At 28.9% G+C, this 17,701-nt stretch overlaps 4 protein-coding genes across 4 annotated transcripts; 2 read left to right on the top strand and 2 right to left on the bottom strand.

Annotated features, from left to right (window-relative positions):
* Positions 1 to 116: 116 nt before the first annotated feature.
* Positions 117 to 1,407, top strand: LOC113372241 (proteasome subunit beta type-4). The gene is made up of 2 exons (XM_026612567.1): positions 117 to 747; positions 1,056 to 1,407. The coding sequence occupies exons 1-2, from the start codon at positions 246 to 248 to the stop codon at positions 1,340 to 1,342; spliced, it is 789 nt and encodes a 262-aa protein (XP_026468352.1). The 5' UTR covers positions 117 to 245; the 3' UTR covers positions 1,343 to 1,407.
* Positions 1,355 to 5,003, bottom strand: LOC113372240 (serine/threonine-protein phosphatase 2A activator). The gene is made up of 9 exons (XM_026612566.1): positions 4,867 to 5,003; positions 4,395 to 4,486; positions 3,961 to 4,164; positions 3,683 to 3,900; positions 3,250 to 3,374; positions 2,966 to 3,174; positions 2,266 to 2,467; positions 1,849 to 2,018; positions 1,355 to 1,599 (listed from the first exon to the last, which is right to left on the bottom strand). Exons 1-9 carry the CDS (start codon positions 4,898 to 4,900, stop codon positions 1,489 to 1,491), a joined length of 1,365 nt encoding a protein of 454 aa, XP_026468351.1. The 5' UTR covers positions 4,901 to 5,003; the 3' UTR covers positions 1,355 to 1,488.
* Positions 5,004 to 5,346: 343 nt separating this feature from the next.
* LOC113373756 (tetratricopeptide repeat protein 19, mitochondrial-like) lies at positions 5,347 to 6,393 on the top strand. Its single transcript, XM_026614031.1, has one exon. It carries the CDS (start codon positions 5,347 to 5,349, stop codon positions 6,391 to 6,393), a length of 1,047 nt encoding a protein of 348 aa, XP_026469816.1.
* Positions 6,394 to 9,193: 2,800 nt separating this feature from the next.
* Positions 9,194 to 15,256, bottom strand: LOC113373755 (synaptotagmin-5-like). Its single transcript, XM_026614029.1, has 8 exons — positions 15,069 to 15,256; positions 11,299 to 11,450; positions 10,776 to 10,999; positions 10,522 to 10,629; positions 10,339 to 10,459; positions 10,021 to 10,139; positions 9,715 to 9,913; positions 9,194 to 9,582 (listed from the first exon to the last, which is right to left on the bottom strand). The coding sequence occupies exons 1-8, from the start codon at positions 15,254 to 15,256 to the stop codon at positions 9,257 to 9,259; spliced, it is 1,437 nt and encodes a 478-aa protein (XP_026469814.1). The 3' UTR covers positions 9,194 to 9,256.
* Between the last annotated feature and the right edge of the window lie 2,445 nt (positions 15,257 to 17,701).

Raw genomic sequence — 17,701 nt, 5'->3', positions numbered from 1 at the left:
TAGCTTATATAATGTTTAGTAAGTTATAAATAAGCTTACGCAATAATTTGAAATTGGTTGAAATTTATATTTTATATATCCAAATTTTTTATGTCATCTTCTTAACAGAACCTGTGTAGCTGATCATCTTCAATCTTTAATACCTGTGGTGTCAATGTCATAGATTCAATGACAAATAAATTTTGTATGATAGAGCATTTTGTTTAAACCGACTGTTTTCGTAAGTTTTAAAGCACTAGTGTAAAATGTCGTTTATCGGTGGAACGTTTGGGGCTCAACCATTTTGGAATAATGGACCAGCTCCCGGTTGCTTCTATAATTTCCCTGGTCCACAACAAAGCTCACAAATACAGCCTACAGATTATACAAAAAGGACCCAAAATCCTACCACAACTGGTTCTTCTGTAATCGGAATTCGTTTTGACAAGGGGGTCATGATAGCTGCTGATACATTGGGTTCCTATGGATCCTTGGCTCGGTACATTGGAGATTGTCCAAGAATAATTAAGGTTAACGATAGAATTCTCTTTGGGGCTGGCGGCGATTACGCTGATTTCCAATATATGGAATCAATGATTGAAGCTAAAGTACGGGAAGAGGAATGTTTAGATGATGATTTTCAAATGCAACCCAGCGGCTTGTATAGTTGGGTAACCAGAGTTATGTACAGAAAACGTAGCAAGATGGATCCATTGTGGAATAATTTCATCATAGGAGGTGTACAGAGGGATGGAACACCGTTTTTGGGTATAAATTTTATATGTAGATAATGGATACATTAAATGTATAGTTCTAAAATTATTGTATTACTTATTATTTCAATTTATCATCATATAACTTGCCTTTGATGCAGAAAAGTAATATTATTTGTTGTTATTTATGAGCACTAGTTTGTGCAATAATTTCATAATTAAGTAGAAATAAGTTAAGAAACTAATTGATTTTCAGATTGTAGTTTATTAAATGAAGTTATTTCATTATGCTTTTCATATATCACTTTTGTAATATATAAGGAAATAATGCCCATTTAAATAGATTTTTTTTTATTATTACAGGAACCGTTGATAAACTGGGAACAGCTTATCAAGATAGATTGATTGCTACTGGTTTTGGCAACCACTTAGCAATTCCCTTATTCAGAGAATTAGCTGACAGTAAATTGCCTGAATTGACACAAGAAAAAGCAAGAGAACTTATAACTAATGCAATGCAAGTTCTTTACTACAGAGATGCCAGAAGCAGCCCTAAATATCAACTTGGTATTTGTACTGCAGAAGGAATTGAAATACTTAATGACCTAAAAGTAAATCAAAACTGGGAGGTTGCACACATGATAGTGTAATTCATTTTTCTGTATTTAATAACTATATTGCAATAAAACAATTTTATACACAATAATTTATGATTAGACTGAATTTAATTAAAGCAACTTTTTCAATGTACGGAATATATAATTACCTCTAAATCAATAACATTTTAACTAAGCTTTTATGTGGATGTTTTGGAAGATTGTTCACTGGACTGATGCTTAGAATCTGTATGTTCTGTTGAATATGCTGCATAATTTTCACTGCAAATTTCTTCTTCACCAACGCTTAGCTGAAAGGTTTTAGTTTAGCTTGAAAATTTTAATATGCTGACATCTGGTTAAATGGAATTTCAATTATAAATATTTATCATATGTGATTGAGAAATCGTTCAACTGTTTCTGTTTATTGCTATTAATACCCAAGTTAATTTTCCTAACTTGTTGCATATTTTAATAATTTTTTTTTAACTAATAATGTAAGGAAAACCAGCCCTCCAGAGAAAATAGTGAGCGCAGTAGCATATAAAAATTAAACATACCTCTTCTCCAATAGATTGTTCAGGAATAGTATAATCTCCTTCTCCAGTTCCTTCAGAAACATCTCTCAAACTTCCAATAGACGCCTCACTTTCTACAGACACTGAAGTAGTGCTAACTGACTTCTTGCTAGCTGTTGAAGGTGACATAGTAGATATCTCGGTTGATGTTGCTATAAAAAAATCCACTTTTTTTATACACAAAAACTCATAACACTCACTACTTATTAAAATATTAATAATTTAAAAACTATCTGAAGACGGCAAAGAATATTGATAGGAAAAGATGAGACAAATTTGCACTAAATTATAAAAGGCGTATGCTTATAATAAGAACAATATATTGTTATATAAACTATATTTTATATAAACAGTCTGAACTGCTCAATTAAAGAATCAAGTTATTGAAAACTTATATACCTGAGGGAGCTTTCTTCAATACATCACGGCAATGGCATTTTTCTCTAGTCTCTTCTGCAGAAACTGAAGAAGGAGTTGTGAAAATAGGTGGTGGTTTATATTGTAATCGTGTAGACCTCAATTTCATTGGATTCTCAACTGTTTTAAAACTTAACAATGAACCAAAAAGTATATGCTGCACCACTGGAAATTTGCCTAAAACCTAAAGAAAATATTTGGATAATTTTGACTTTTTAATATAAAACATCAACTATCATATCAACATATCAATCAATGGTTTGATTGAAACAATTGTCACTTACCAATGCAAGGAATAGTTGATGTTTTATATTAAAAAGTCAAAATATAGTTTTAAATAAAATATTAAAGAATGTTTAGTAATAAGTAACTGTTATTGAAATTACACTGATGATGAGGCACACCATGGTCTCGAAACGTTTGCAATCATAAAATAAAGTTGTGTTAAAAAAATCTGAGTGCTGTTTTGTTCATATTAAACATTTAATATTCGTTCCACTCATATCATAAAATTCTATAATATATATATATATATATATATATATATATATATATATATATATATATATATATTGGAATGATTGATGGTATTGATTTTATTCATTATACCAATTTGTTGTATTTTATAAATACAGTTGGAATATGAAATATTTATGCTCCATTGGTGATGATTAATACATACATCTTTCTGATACATTTTAATAAGACCAGAGTTTATTTTTGACCAGGAAGAAACCCCACTTATACTCCAGAGCTGATTTGAGTGTTCAGCAAACATTCCAGTTTTTACTTTTCTTATATAATCAATACAACCAATAAACATATAGTCTTTGCTATAAGTATTAATTATTTCATCTTCAACAAATTTATGGGGTTCAATAATAGGGTGTGCTGGAAATAAATTCATACGTAAATGAATAATAAGTGTAGAAAATAATCATATATCATAATTGAAAAATATATTACCAAATAATTGTGAACTACCCCAAATAAATGGTACAAATTGATAATCATCCAAACTCCAAACTCCATGACTACCTGCTGGTTCCATTCTATATGTTGTTTGCAGTTTGCGAACTATTTCCAAATATCTTCAAAAAAAAAGTTGGGTGAATTTAGTCAAGTAGAACAGATTTAGTCTAAATCAATAATAAAAGAGGTATTTCACAGGAGATAAACTCTTTAAATGCATTTACACCCAGCATATTGTCTTATAAAATTATATTATTTTGATTGTCAATAAATCTATGCAAAAAAATTAATAAGTTTTATATAATCCTTGAATATAAAGAATAGAAATAATTATTTTCTCTTATAATTGACAATAAAGATTTGATAACTAAATATAAACTGATAACAGAACTTTTTTATCACTGTAATATAGTTTTTAGAGACCAACCTTTGGAATATTTTAGTAACAGCTGCAATTTTATCATCTTCTTTAAGAAATCCTATTTTAAACAAACAACACATAAACATAACAAAAGATATTTCATGCCCAGTTCCATAATCAATTCTGGTTGCGTTGCCAAAGGCTTCAATTAAATATACTCGAACTTCAGGTACAGCACTGTGCAACTGAATAGGTATTACATCTTGTAATAAATCTAAAGCCACCTAGAAAAAATGTATCATTAGCTAAAGTTATTACTAATCTTATTAAAAGTCACTTGTTACCTCTTTTAATCCACTATACCATTGTCGAAATGCCTGGTTGCCAAATCTTTGAGGCTGATTAATTGGTGGAGTATCATCAATCATTTTGTCTAATTTATTTAGTAATTCCACAGTATTCTGAATGGGTACTGATATTTCAGTGGGATACGAAAGAGATTTTCCCTTTATTGCTTCATTTAATGAAAGAATGAATCCTTTATATTCCTATATAAAATATAGACATGTTATTGTTCAAATAACAAAAAGGACTTATATGCATACCTGCAATAACCAATAATAAGATTTTCTGTTTTGATAGATTGATTTTAAATATTAAAGTTGTAAAGTAATATTGAAATATGAATTACATTGAACATAATAAATTACTGTCAATCAACTGCAAAATCAACACAATATTCTTAAAACATAAACAAGTTATTGAATTTATAACATACCAGATAGGCTTCTGATTTTTCCCATAACACCATTTCCTGTTGGCTTTTAACTGCCTTTCCAGGTATTTTAAAAACATGTTCATCTCCATTTGCTAAAAATAACAAGTGTTTAATTTTATGTACAGTATAACAGTACTTTGTATGAAAATATAATTGATACATTTAAATAAAAATGAGATTCTGTAACATATAACATCAAATGCCACAAAGTTTGGGGTAAAAGGGGTTTTACTTAATATGTTTATAATTCAGATTGATTGAAATTGTCTTTCTTAACTTAAGTGAGTAAGTCTGTCTTAAGTCTGTCTCAGATGACAGACTTCATATATAAAAACATCTATGGACTATTGAATTAGATGCGGTAAATAAATGCATGTTAAATATGAACCGTAGCAGGATTATTATTGCTAATCAGCACAATAACGATAACACTGAAAACTATTTCAAAATAAAATGATACAAAAAGTCTTACCTTCAAAAACATCGGACGCACTACTAACACTCATCTTTGTTCTCTAAAGTAATATTTTAATTAGGCAACTTTTTTTAATTATATCGTTTAATTTTGAATGCATCTAATTTTACATTTTATAATTAATTATAATTATTAATTATGTTTAGGTTATGTTTGAATGTCAAAACGATTGCATATAATTGTCAAAATAAAAAACTGTCAAAGTACAAGAGCAGCCAACTTCACAATAAAAGCAAAAGAACGCGCAATGGCGCCAATAACCAACGATTATTCAAAATTCAAATAAACATTTGTAAGTTATAAAAATTATTAAATTCTCGTATGACAAATGATCATTGTGCCATTATGAAAAAAAAACAAAATATTTATTTAGATATGATTCCATAGTTCACTGTTCGGCTTTATTTTTATCTAGTTATACTTCTGCGGCTAGATGGATGGCAAAAATTGAAGATATAAAATGTAAATCGCCATAGCATGAATAGAGTATGTAAATTTTTGTACAAAATTCGCAATGTTAGACAGTTCAAGAGATATGCCGCCAGAAAATCATTACGCGCTGCCATTCAACGTGGCGTTTCCTCGGCTACAAGAAGTCGCAATCCAGGTAAAAGTAGACAAACTTGCCATCAAGCCATAGGGGTGTTGGCTTTCAATATTTTTGCAAAAAAACGTGCAGATGAGAAAAAAGGTGCTGATATTGAGAATCGCCTAGCCCATGTAATCGCCATGGCTGAACTAGCTTTAAAAGATCGCAATATTGAAAAGGCTGAACAAATCTTACATTCAGCACTTCGACTTGCAGAAGATAATAAAATCAATGTAGGTGTCTCTTGTGTTTATGACATGCTGGCGACTATAGCGTTCCAAAAAGGTGAAATAACACAAGCCGAAAATTACTTAGTACGCATAATAGAACGATTGATTCAGCTAGGATACCCGGAAGAAAACAATACAATTATAAATTTCAAACTTAAATTATCAAGGATTTATGCTAACATTCACAATGATGAATTGGCAGAAATGGGATTCAAAAATTGTTTACGTATCCAGAACCGCAAAACTACCGGCCCATCAGATGAAGAAACTGAACATCTACTGGTGAGCATACTATTTTGGTACGGTAAATTTCTGATGGATCGTGGTAGACCAGAACAGGCTAGACGAAAATTGGAGCAAGCATATTCGCATTCTGAAAGGGTTACTGGTATCAAGCCAGCTCAAGAAATGGTTTTACTTTATTATTTAGCCGATTTGTGTTTTGCGATGAAAGATTTTGAAGCGGCAGAAAGGCATTTGGTGAACGCTTTGGTCATCGGAAAAACCGCAGATAATCCGGATACTCCACATTATTTAGTTAAATTAGGTGCCGTTTATCTTTTCCGAGGAATGTATGATAAGGCTCGAGTTTGGTGCCAGCGTGGTGAAAATTTGGGTAAAAGGAAACAAAATCGAACCGCCATATCTGATGCCAGAGATTGTTTGAAACAACTGGACGAACTGCAAGCAAAAATACCGCATTGAGAAACCACAAAATTGGCAGAAATATATATGTATTATCAATAAATACATTCGTTTGTATCGCTATTTATTAATCTTGTACATAGTTTTGGTTCTTACTTTGTAATTTGTGGAACTATGAATAATATTCATATTACCTATTCATAAGAAATATAAATATTCATACATATATTTTTTGTTTATATATTATTTTTAGTGTTACACAAATCTAAATTACGTTTAAAATATAATGTATTTGAATAATCAATTTATTATGTTAATAATTTGTTTAAGTTTTACTTCACATATATAGGGCTCTTGTGAGAAAGACCGATTTATATTTATAATAATTAATTTATTTCTATCTAAATAGATATGAATATTGAATAGTATAATATATAATCTTTGTAATATATATTTATACAATACAAATATTTAGTTATATAGGTTCTCTTAAATGCTATAACAGTCAGATACTTTGTAATAGATATAGCAGCACATTTTTTAAATCTGCTGAAGGTACTGTGGACATATATCTTATACAATACAAACAAATTTACATCATAAGCAAATATATATTTAAAGCAGCATATCAACTGCTATTTACAAACGTTTTCAAAATTATCTTCAGCAATTCTTCATTATTCTATAAATGTAATTCTGGTACGTTAGATTTGAAAATTTTATCTAATATGAAATGCTCGTAAATTAACTAACAAAAGGTTAAATTAAATTAGGAATTCGAGGTTGGATCGATATTAGATGGTTATTAGAATATATTAGTTTTGTGGCTATTTTTGACGATACACAAACATGAATTAAAGCATATTTTAATGCATTGATTGTATTTATTCTTAGGGAAATGATTACTATTTATAAAATTTAGATTTAGTCTTCGGTTTTGTTATGCTTTAAGCATAATGACTTCAGATGAATTTATTATAATTCTTGCAAAATTTTAATTTCATCACTTAACTGTTAACTGTTTCAAATGAACTATTGCACATTTATTGGTCAATTGCAAGTTGCCTAAATAACTCCTTTTTAATGTACAAAAGGTCAAATAATAATACACAAAAATGGTGTAGAGCAAAATGATACAATATGACGTTATACCAAATAATTCTTTAAATTTTTGTTAAATTCTTTGAATTTATATGTATATATATATATATATATATATATATATATATATATTATTTCTCTATTTTGGCTTGTAAAATTTAATGTTTACTTTAAATGATATTAGACAAAACTCAAATTTAACAATATTCATATATATGTTTGGTGTTTTTTGCTATTTATGGAACACGTCATATAATTGATTTTTACCTTATTTAATTTAATAGATTTTCATATTTATATATTTTGTCATGTTACAATAAAATTGAATTCATCACATAAACTTTACCAGCATTCAACACTAACAAGTAAGTAAACTTAAATTATTTTAATATAACATTGGTTCTTAATAATCTATTGAAATTGGGCTGAATTCTGTCAACAAATAAATAAATAAATAAACAATAAATAAATAAATTAATAAATAAATAAATTGTTCGTTTATACCCTTATAAGTTAATATTCTATACAAGTAATTATAATAAATGCATTAGGACGCAGTTGAAGCATTACATTAAATATTTGTAATTATTCATTAAACATATATTTTATTAACTATTTACCACATATCACAATACATTGAATGTAGATAGAATAAAAACTGAGAAAAGTTTAAAGCAAAATACTATGATGACTTACAAAATGTTAAGTTTGTCACTTACATATATAAGTTTTTCAATTGATAATCAGTATTTTCACTAAAGGGAGGTATATATTTTATGACTGTATAGTATTTTGGCACATTTTATTTGAAAAAAATATTATTTTGTATAATTTCTATTTTTACATGTCACGTTTAAAATTTATAAATAATTATTAATACTTTTTGTACATTTTAAAATAATTATTATTTAGTTAAGTGTTTTATATATCAGAGTTAAATAACCATTAATACATTCAATATTTACATATATTTTATTATTTATAGAAAGTAAAATAATTCACGTAGTGATATTTTAATCAACTAAAATCATTTTTTTTTTGCAAGAACGATTTTATTAAGTTGAAGTATATTTGAATAATATGGAGCAGGGTTAATATTTATTTGTTAATAGATAATTGAGAACAGATGAAAACACCTTATAAACAGAACGTAAACAGAAACAAGTAGAAATATTTTTTGTATCAAAAAATGTTTTTCATAAAAGATCAAATTCAAAATCATTACACCTTTATTGGAACTTTTAATGAAACATGCAATGTTTTGATTTCATTTAGATAAAAGCAGTTTCGAATCTAATTGTTACTATATGTCGAATGTTTCACACGCATTTAATTTCAAATTTTCTTTCAAATTAATTGCTAATCTTAACATGATAGTCTCGTGCTCATCTGTACATTATATACTCCCTGCAGGTAAAGCTATTGAAATAGCAAAATATTGAAAATTAATTATTTTGGTGTATTATTTCATATAAAAATAGAAGTTTTATCAAATTTTTTTATGATATTATCAATTTTTAACGAGCTTTAATTTAATAACCAAATGAGCTATACGATAAAATGAAAAAAATCTAATACAGAAGATAAAAATAATAAGAAATTTTTATTTGCCAGCACTTGATTATTTAACGCTAGTTAAAAGCCAATGCCTGTCCTAATTTTGCTTACAATAAATTCATGGCTAAAAGTTAAATCGCCATAAAAATATTTTTGCCAATACCCAAGACATTGTAATTTAATTTTACTCTCTGAGGGCACATATTTCTTCACCACTTACCTCGTTTTATCCCGAATGAAAAATCTTCAGACTTTTATACCTCATTCAGTCCTTCTGATTTCTAGGATCCTGCAAAGGCAACCATCTAGCAGTAGCCGATTTCGTCCTGAACATTTCAGCGAAGAATTCCTTTTCTTCTGGAGCCCTCCCAGCGCCAGTTCCTACCGTAGCCTTACCTAAAGGCTCGCTTGCTCCCAGAAGACTGTCGTGCAGGACGCAAAATTCAATGGTACTCCTACGAAGAGTATCTCGGGATAGGTCAAAAGTCAGGGCTTCGTTAAATACTGGATTCACGGTGTTTCTGTGGACACTAGTTTTGCGTTTCTTGAGTCGTTTTCCATTGTGGAGTAAGGATACTTTCACGAATGGATCTGTAGAACATACATCACGTGTTAAAGACTTACTAGTAATACATAATCAATTTGTAATCACTACTACTCAAATATTATTACTATTATTTAATATTATTGTAAAACTGTTATGAAAATATGTTTCTTCAATACCTGAAGAAGTTCGAGAGTCATCCACTACTCTAAGGTTCCGAGCTTTTATAACCACCACAGTAAGTCTTTCAGCTGATGGCAAATATGACATGGATATCATCAAATCTCCTAAATCAGCCTTTGCATCCCTATCTTCACAAGGACCTAGTCCACGCCAAATGTCGACACGTTCCGACAAATCTACTTGGGATAAAGGAATCTGAAAATATAAATAAGCTATAAGTAGAATATAAGTAATTAATTAATAGTTTATTATGAAATTGTTTTTGAAGCATATCTAGAACACAAAATATTAATAAAAATTACCTGAGATCCACCTATGCAGACGTGCCTGCTATAAGCATCAAAATCGTAGAGCAAAACTTCAAGTGTGCGTAATGCAATTGCTGTCGGTGATACTTCAAATACGAAATCTTCATCGAAAACTACAAAATAAAATTAAATATAATTTAAGAAACATTTTGATTAGCTAATGCATCAAAACTTAAAAGCTAATATTTTTTTTAAAATTAAAACCAATAAAAATTAATAAAATTTATTAAATATTTAAATATATATAATGAATAGTTAAATATATATTTTCAATGTTAAATATAAACAGATTTATTGATATTTTTATTTTACCTGGATTAAGGGTTCGTTTATGTATCCTTGTTTGCCAAACATTGTTTCGATCGGGCAGCAAACGAATTTTAGCGTAAGGATCAGCAGTTCCACTAAAATCTCTTGCTTGAAGATCTTGTGCCTGTTATGTGATGATTTATTTAGATAATTTTTAATCTTACTAATTTTGTTTTATTTATATACCTCGATAAGTCTGACGGTAAGTATTCCCGCAGAAGGATCATATTGCAAAGTTATATGCATTGAACCTTGTATTGACTCAGAATTGTTTGGAGTTCTAGGTGGAGAATCCTGAAATTATGTAATAGAAAATGATATTTTCTAATGATTTTAATTAATCTAAGAAAAAAGGGCATATAGATTTTCAAATAAATAGCCCACTTGAAACTATTTCACTGAAATCAGAATCAAGAATATTTTGTTAATATTTAATTTACCTGCTGGTACATTGAAGAATCAATTTTAGTGTGATCTAATTTGGCCTGCATAGAGGCAACTCGTGGTCGAGATGGTGGTGCTGCTGCTAAGACTACGTGGCGGTCATTTCTGGTAAGTGGACAAGGAGGACATGGTGGTGTACTAGTACCAAGAGTATGTAATGAATCACCACCAAAAGATCTATGTGAACAGGGAGATTCTGGGCTACCAGCTAATGATTCATCTAAAAAAATAAAAAAAAAAATTAAATATTTTAGCTATAGATTGTAAAAAAATATCATTAGTGCAGGAACAATTTATTGTTCGAAAATGAATTATGAATAAAAATCAGAAGGTAATGAAATAAATAAATATTAAATTTACCAATTTAATTACTCATTAAATTCTTTAAAGATTGGACTTCAAAAACGCCTTGATCTAAGACAGTGAATGATTAATGCAGAAATACTTTCTGTTTCCTGTTTATAAATACTGTAACTAATTTATGGCAATCATTGTAATATTTCTATTTATTTATATTACCCGGTGAAGGTAAGTCATCACTACTTCGTCTTTGTAGTCTACTTGGCACCCAAAATGAATCAGGCGATGAGTCCGCGTTTCTAGCACCCTGGTTGCCATCACTTGGCCCAGGGCAAGCTGAAGCGCAGCCAGCGCTCATCAGTGCTTCATGGCTAAAAAAGAATAAGACATTTTAGAATATACAAAAACATGAAATAAATAGTATTATGGTATTAAGTATTACTAATAGATGAACTTTGACCATCGTCAGAGATTTAAAAAAAGGCACCTTGAGGATCATGCAAGCCCACTTCCCATAGAACTACGCCATAAAGACAAGATTGAAAAAAAAATTTAGGTTACATTAATAATGAATTTGCAAAATTTCTTACTTATAAATTAAAAAACAAATATATATATATATATATACTCGTATATATATATCGTTGGGCAATTACATAAAATTATGAGTATTATTATTTACTAATAATAGAGTAAAATTGACCATATATACAAACATCATTTCACATAATAACCATTATGGAAAATTAATAAATATTTTGAATTAGTATTTCACTAATGTTATGTAGTTATTAACAAATTGATAGTCAAAACGTAGTTAGTATATAGTAAATAAATTTTAAAAAATAATATAAAAATAACAATATAATATTTTAATTTCATATCTCATGCAAGGGCTTGTATCGCCTTTTTTATGTGTTTACTTAATCTACCATATAAGTTTTTTTTAAATAACTTTAATCTGAAATCTGTTTATACAAAAACAATAACCAGAGACTGCTAAACAGATACATGAAAAATACAATATAACTCTATTCATTGGTGTATCTACTAATTATATGATGAATATTAAGACAGATACAAAAGAAACTAAAGAGAAAATAATAATAATAATAAATAAATAAACTAGTGTTGTATGGCATCGTGTCTTGAAGCAAATTTTGAAAATCCGAATTATTTTAAATATTCAAAAAAATTTGTTTGGAAAATTTTTTTTTCTTTTCCCTAACAATAGGGGGAAAGATGTAGAAATCATTCAAATCGGATGCTTTTTCCTCTCAAAAACTTATTTTTTGCACATTTAGCTCCGTATTTCCGAAACAGCTGGGCCTGCATTTGCCAAAAACTAATCACCACTTCTCATAATTACGAATTAAATCCTTTTTGGATTATTCGAATCAGATGCTCCGTTCTTTCGAAAACTCGATTTCTATTTTCTGCACTCTTGCTCCATATCTCCAAAACCGCTGGACCGGCATTTGCCAAAAACTAATCAATTTCCCTATCAATAGGAATTGCATGTTTTTTTGAAACCATTCAAAATTTGTACCCATACATACATACACATACACATCAATTTTTTCTGAGGTATGCCAGAATGTTTAGAAACCTTCAAAACGTGGAGATATGCATGGCAGTATGTTTTTAACTTCCCGTAGGGTAAGTTATAGTAATCGTCCAAAAATCGGAATTGAAAATTTTTACATTTCTCGACGTTTTGAAGGTTTCTGAACATTTTGGCATACTTCAGAAAAAATGGATGTGTGTGTGTGTGTGTGTGTTTTGTATGTCCGCGTTTTTTCGTCCACGTTTTCGGGCGCACGGATCAACCGATTTGAATGGTTTAAAAAACATTCGATTCCTATTGATAGGGAGATGTGCTGATTAGTTTTTGGCAAAGGCAGGTCCAGCCGTTACGGAGATATGGAGCAAATAGTGCAAAAAATAGAAAGCGAGTTTTTAAGAGAACGGATCAACCGATTTGAATGGTTTAAAAAACATTCGATTCCTATTGATAGGGAGATGTGCTGATTAGTTTTTGGCAAAGGTAGGCCCAGAGGTTTCGGAGATACAGAGCTAAATTTAAAAAAAATGGCTGTTTTTGAAAGAACTAAGCGTCCGATTTAAATGATTCAAAGAACTTTCTGCTTTTTTCAACAAAATAATTGATTTTGAAAAAAAAAAATTTTTGTTTCTAATTTTTTTTTCAAAAAAATTTTTTTGTAATTTTGGATTAAAAATTCAAAAAATCACCCAAGCTAAGAACAGTCTAAGCGCCACTCTGGTACAAATGTTTACCCAAGTGCGTTTAGACTGTTTGTGTACTGGAGCAATTTTCCAATTTTGTGAAAATTATTGAAAAATGTGAAAATGCCGCCAAGCTGAGCACAGTATAAGTGAAAATGTCGCACAGAATTATTTGCAAATGCGTTTAGACTGTGACTATGCGGGAGCACTTTTTCAATTTTGGGTAAATTTGGCAACTAATTTTTTTTTTTGGAATTTGATTCGAAATGAAATGACGATTGTTAATGTTCTGGAGATGATAAATTGATTTATTTATAATTAATTTTCCATAGGGTAAGTAATCGCAAAAAAATCGAAAATGAAAATTTTTATATATCTTCACGTTTCAGAGGTTTCTGAATATGTTGGCATACCTTGGAGAAAATTGATGTATGTGTGTGTGTGTGCGTGCATGTGTGTGTGTTCGGATACAAATTTTCGTCGACGATTTCGGGAACACGGATGAAGCAATTTGAATAATTCAAAAAACATTCTAGCCGTTCCGGAGATACGGGGCAAAAAGTGCCAAAAACGGTAACTCAGTTTTTAAGAGAACGGAGCGTCCGATTTGTATAGTTCAAAAAACATTTTACTTGTATTAACAAGATGAAGATTTGATCAAATTTTCATGAAGATAGGTCTAGCGGTTTCGGAGATCTAGTAAAAAAAACTAAAAAAAAATAACATTTGGCGGTCAACAATAATCATTAGACATTAGACATATACATATCAAATGATCAGATATTTTATTGAGATTTTAACAATAAGTTTAAGTTTTGTTTACATTCCTATGGGTTCCGTACTATTGTTTTTCCGTTAGACAGCGACGCGGCGCTTACGCGCTTCTATATTTCGTCTCTATGCAGTTAAAGCAGTACGATTGCTTTGAAAAAAAGTTCAGATCTTCCAAAATATATCAAAATGAAGATAACATTTTTTCCAAAAAAAAATTTTTATAAAAAAAATTGTTTAAAAATTTTTTTAAAAAAAAATTTTTTTTTCAAAAAAAAGTAATTTTTTGTCCGATTTAAAATTTCTAAAAAATCTTATTTTTTCGAAGTGAAATTTTTTCAAAAATGTTAATCGTTTTTAAAAAAATAATAATTTTTGGCACGGGAAGTTCCAGCAATTTGCCTTAAGGCACGATGCCTTAATTGCCTTAAGACAGAATTCCACTTACAGCTAGTTAATAGCTCTTTTCATACTTATATAAGTTAATTGAAACAAATATATATATGCAAACAATATTATATTATGATAGTATAATGATATTCCCAGAATAGGTGTATATAAATTGTATCTTTATGTAAAAATCAATGTATGTAATTAAGTCAAATAAAGCAAATTTTCAAATTAAAATTAATTTCACTATTTAGATATGCGATTACAATAACTTATTTTACGGAAGTTAATAAATAAAAAATAACAATATGAGGTCTGTGGGTAGTTTTCGTTTAGTGAGTTAGATCAGGTTACCATATAAGTGCTAATTATATTCATCCACATTATGAATATTATATTATGATTTCACAAATTTAAGGGCAGTCTTTTAAATATTACATATATTCAATGAACCAAAAAAATAATTTATGTTCAAGATGAAGCTCGATTTAATATATATTCTACTCTACAATGGCTTATGTACCCATATGTATCAACGTCAGTGAAACAACTATAAATAATAAATAAGATAATACTTTCACCTGTGTCCCACTTCTTCATCTTGCGCCCTCTCTAAAAGGTTTTTTTCGAACCAGTTTAGTCTGTACCGCTTGGAGCACGCCACGTAGAACAATAGAGCAGCCAGCGCTACGAATATGAAGCTTAACGCGGCGTAGCCGGCCGCCTGGTATATGGAGTCAGCATCGTTCAGGGCTATTCGCGAATCCATGCTTATCTGGAACTGATAATATTGATAATATGAATATAAGGTAGATTAAGTAAAGTGAAAATATTTTTTTTGGTGAAACCCGGGACGACAACTTAGTAGGTGCGCTATTCCGGAAGGGGACAAGGGGTTGCTAATTTTCGAAAAATTGTTAGTACAAGACAAAAACTGCTAATTTTCGTAAAATTGAAAATAGAGGTTCAAAAATATCAATGTGAGATTATATTTTAACACTTTGGTATTTTGCATTCGAAAATTTTCGCATTCATATTGTTCGGACGTATTTTCGTTTTATTATATTAGCTATGAAGTTGACAATCTTCATGGCATTGAGCTTTTACACGGGTTGGTTGCTATCCCTGATAAAGGGGGTAGCGGAGAGTTTGATCGGACTAATTGTTCACTTCTAATTCTATATTTATATATATATATATATATATATATATATATATATATATATTAATTTGAAAATATAAACAAACATCTTACTGAATGATGACACACATCAAGTGTCGAAACGTTTAATGGAATAAATAATTTTGTTATTTAATCTTTTTTTAATTCGACGGTTGGGCTGCAAAAATATTACAAATATGTATCAACGTCGACAAAACTATCATCATATATATATATATATATATATATATATATATATATATATAATATATATATATATATATATATATATATATATCTTCTTTCATTATAACTTAGTGACAAATCAGTGATTGTAATAAGAACTGCAACAAATATATAGACCAAAACAAATCAGTGTTTAATACAGTTCACAGCTACAAGGGTTAAATGTTAAATTATAACCCACGAACCTGAGTTATCGAAGGAGAGTTGTAATAAATTTTATAACTACGTAACATAAATACACATATAACTTATTGTTTTTAAAAGCGTACTTATTAACATCATTTTCAGATATTTGATGGATATTTGTAATTTCATCATGAAGTAATTGCGACAACTCAGTTCATACATATATTTTTTAAAAATCCGGAACAAAAAAATGAAATCCGCGACAAATATTGAGATTGAGATTAACACATTTTATATAGGGTAGAGCGGGGCTTAAAGGTTCACCACCATTATCTCAAAAACAAGTCGAATGTACAATTTGTAAACGATACTATTTTAAAAAGAGGAAAAATGATATGTAATCATAATCAGCCATTCCCTTAAGTCGTGCGACATTGCAATCAGGAGATATACGGCCATATTATCAAATTTTTGAAGAAAGTATTTTTATGTCGTTGTTAGACTTTTTGTTTTTTGAGCACGGTTGTTTAGTGTACGATATCTGAGTATAATTTTAAGTACATGTTATTTATTTGCTTTACAAAATGTATTATAATTTTTAAGTTAGATTCAACAGTTTTTTTATATAACCTCGAGAATAGCTTACATGAGGCTGAGGTTGAAAAGATCACCGAAATCTTCACCATGATGAAACAATAATAAAACAGTCAATAAAAATGTAAATTCAGTTTAAAAAAGCAATTTCACAAAAGTTAAATTAAATTAATAGTTATTCCAACTCTGATGATGAATTTTTCTAACAAAGTTCCACACGAAAGTTGTATGCAGTGAGATCTTTATAAAAAAAGAGCCCATAAAATAGGTATATCAAACAGAAGTTTGTAATTATTAAATTTCAAGAAACAATGTATCTGATAATAAATTAAACAGAAATAAATATTAAAGTAATATTTATGAAGCATTAAAGTTGATAAAATGTTTTGTTTATTATGTTCAAAAATACATATTTGGTTACTTTGATCAAGAATATTTGAAAATTTCTGCCATTGTGCAATTAATATTATAAATGTATATTGATTTTTGGGCAAAGAAAGGACATCGTTGCCTGTTCTAGATAATTCTGTGTAAATTTCCGAAGTTCAAATATTGGAAAATTATAATATCTGTAATAGCCGTCGAATGGTTGTATGGATTTTCTATTGCATGTATATGTATTTATATTGGGAAATATGTATGTAATCAAAACCAAATCAAATAACAAGGAAATATTTAAATTGATTATAAAAGATTTTATCTGTTTTTTATAGATCATATGTGGTATACATATGAAAATATTTTATTGCAAAATATAACATAAAAATGGCTATAAAAATATATTTTGATATTTATTTCAATATCAATACAGTTTAATAAATTAAAATTGCATTCCTAGTTTAATATCTTGTATTTAAATATTATGAAAATTTATGATAGATAGTTATTGCATTGGCATTTAATAACTTTATACTGTGTGTGTCGATGTATATATAATATTATCGATTTAATATCAAATTTAATGACAATGGTTTGCATACACAATTAAATAACTAAATGTGCTGAATCCATAAGAAGAACTAGGTGCGGGTTATTACAGACATATGTGAAAGGGACAAATGGGAACTTTATGAAATAAATACCAAA

Source organism: Ctenocephalides felis, unplaced genomic scaffold (assembly GCF_003426905.1).
Source record: "Ctenocephalides felis isolate EL2017-DRISC unplaced genomic scaffold, ASM342690v1 CF-g0.4_SCAFFOLD_01604, whole genome shotgun sequence".
Taxonomy (NCBI): domain Eukaryota; kingdom Metazoa; phylum Arthropoda; class Insecta; order Siphonaptera; family Pulicidae; genus Ctenocephalides; species Ctenocephalides felis.
The sequence above is the reverse complement of the archived record's forward strand: the minus strand, read 5'-3'. Positions and strand labels throughout refer to the sequence as shown.

Coding starts and splice junctions, on each gene's coding strand:
- LOC113372241 (XM_026612567.1), top strand. CDS start 246: ATGTCGTTTATCGGTGGAACGTTTGGGGCTCAACCATTTTGGAATAAT. Junction 748..1,055: donor GGATGGAACACCGTTTTTGG/GTATAAATTTTA, acceptor TTATTATTACAG/GAACCGTTGATAAACTGGGA.
- LOC113372240 (XM_026612566.1), bottom strand. CDS start 4,900: ATGAGTGTTAGTAGTGCGTCCGATGTTTTTGAAG. Junction 2,468..2,965: donor TTAAAATGTATCAGAAAGAT/GTATGTATTAAT, acceptor TATTTTCTTTAG/GTTTTAGGCAAATTTCCAGT. Junction 1,600..1,848: donor AACAATCTATTGGAGAAGAG/GTATGTTTAATT, acceptor AAAACCTTTCAG/CTAAGCGTTGGTGAAGAAGA.
- LOC113373756 (XM_026614031.1), top strand. CDS start 5,347: ATGAATAGAGTATGTAAATTTTTGTACAAAATTCGCAATGTTAGACAG.
- LOC113373755 (XM_026614029.1), bottom strand. CDS start 15,256: ATGGATTCGCGAATAGCCCTGAACGATGCTGACTCCATATACCAGGCG. Junction 10,630..10,775: donor ATTCTTCAATGTACCAGCAG/GTAAATTAAATA, acceptor ACATAATTTCAG/GATTCTCCACCTAGAACTCC. Junction 9,583..9,714: donor TGACTCTCGAACTTCTTCAG/GTATTGAAGAAA, acceptor TATGTTCTACAG/ATCCATTCGTGAAAGTATCC.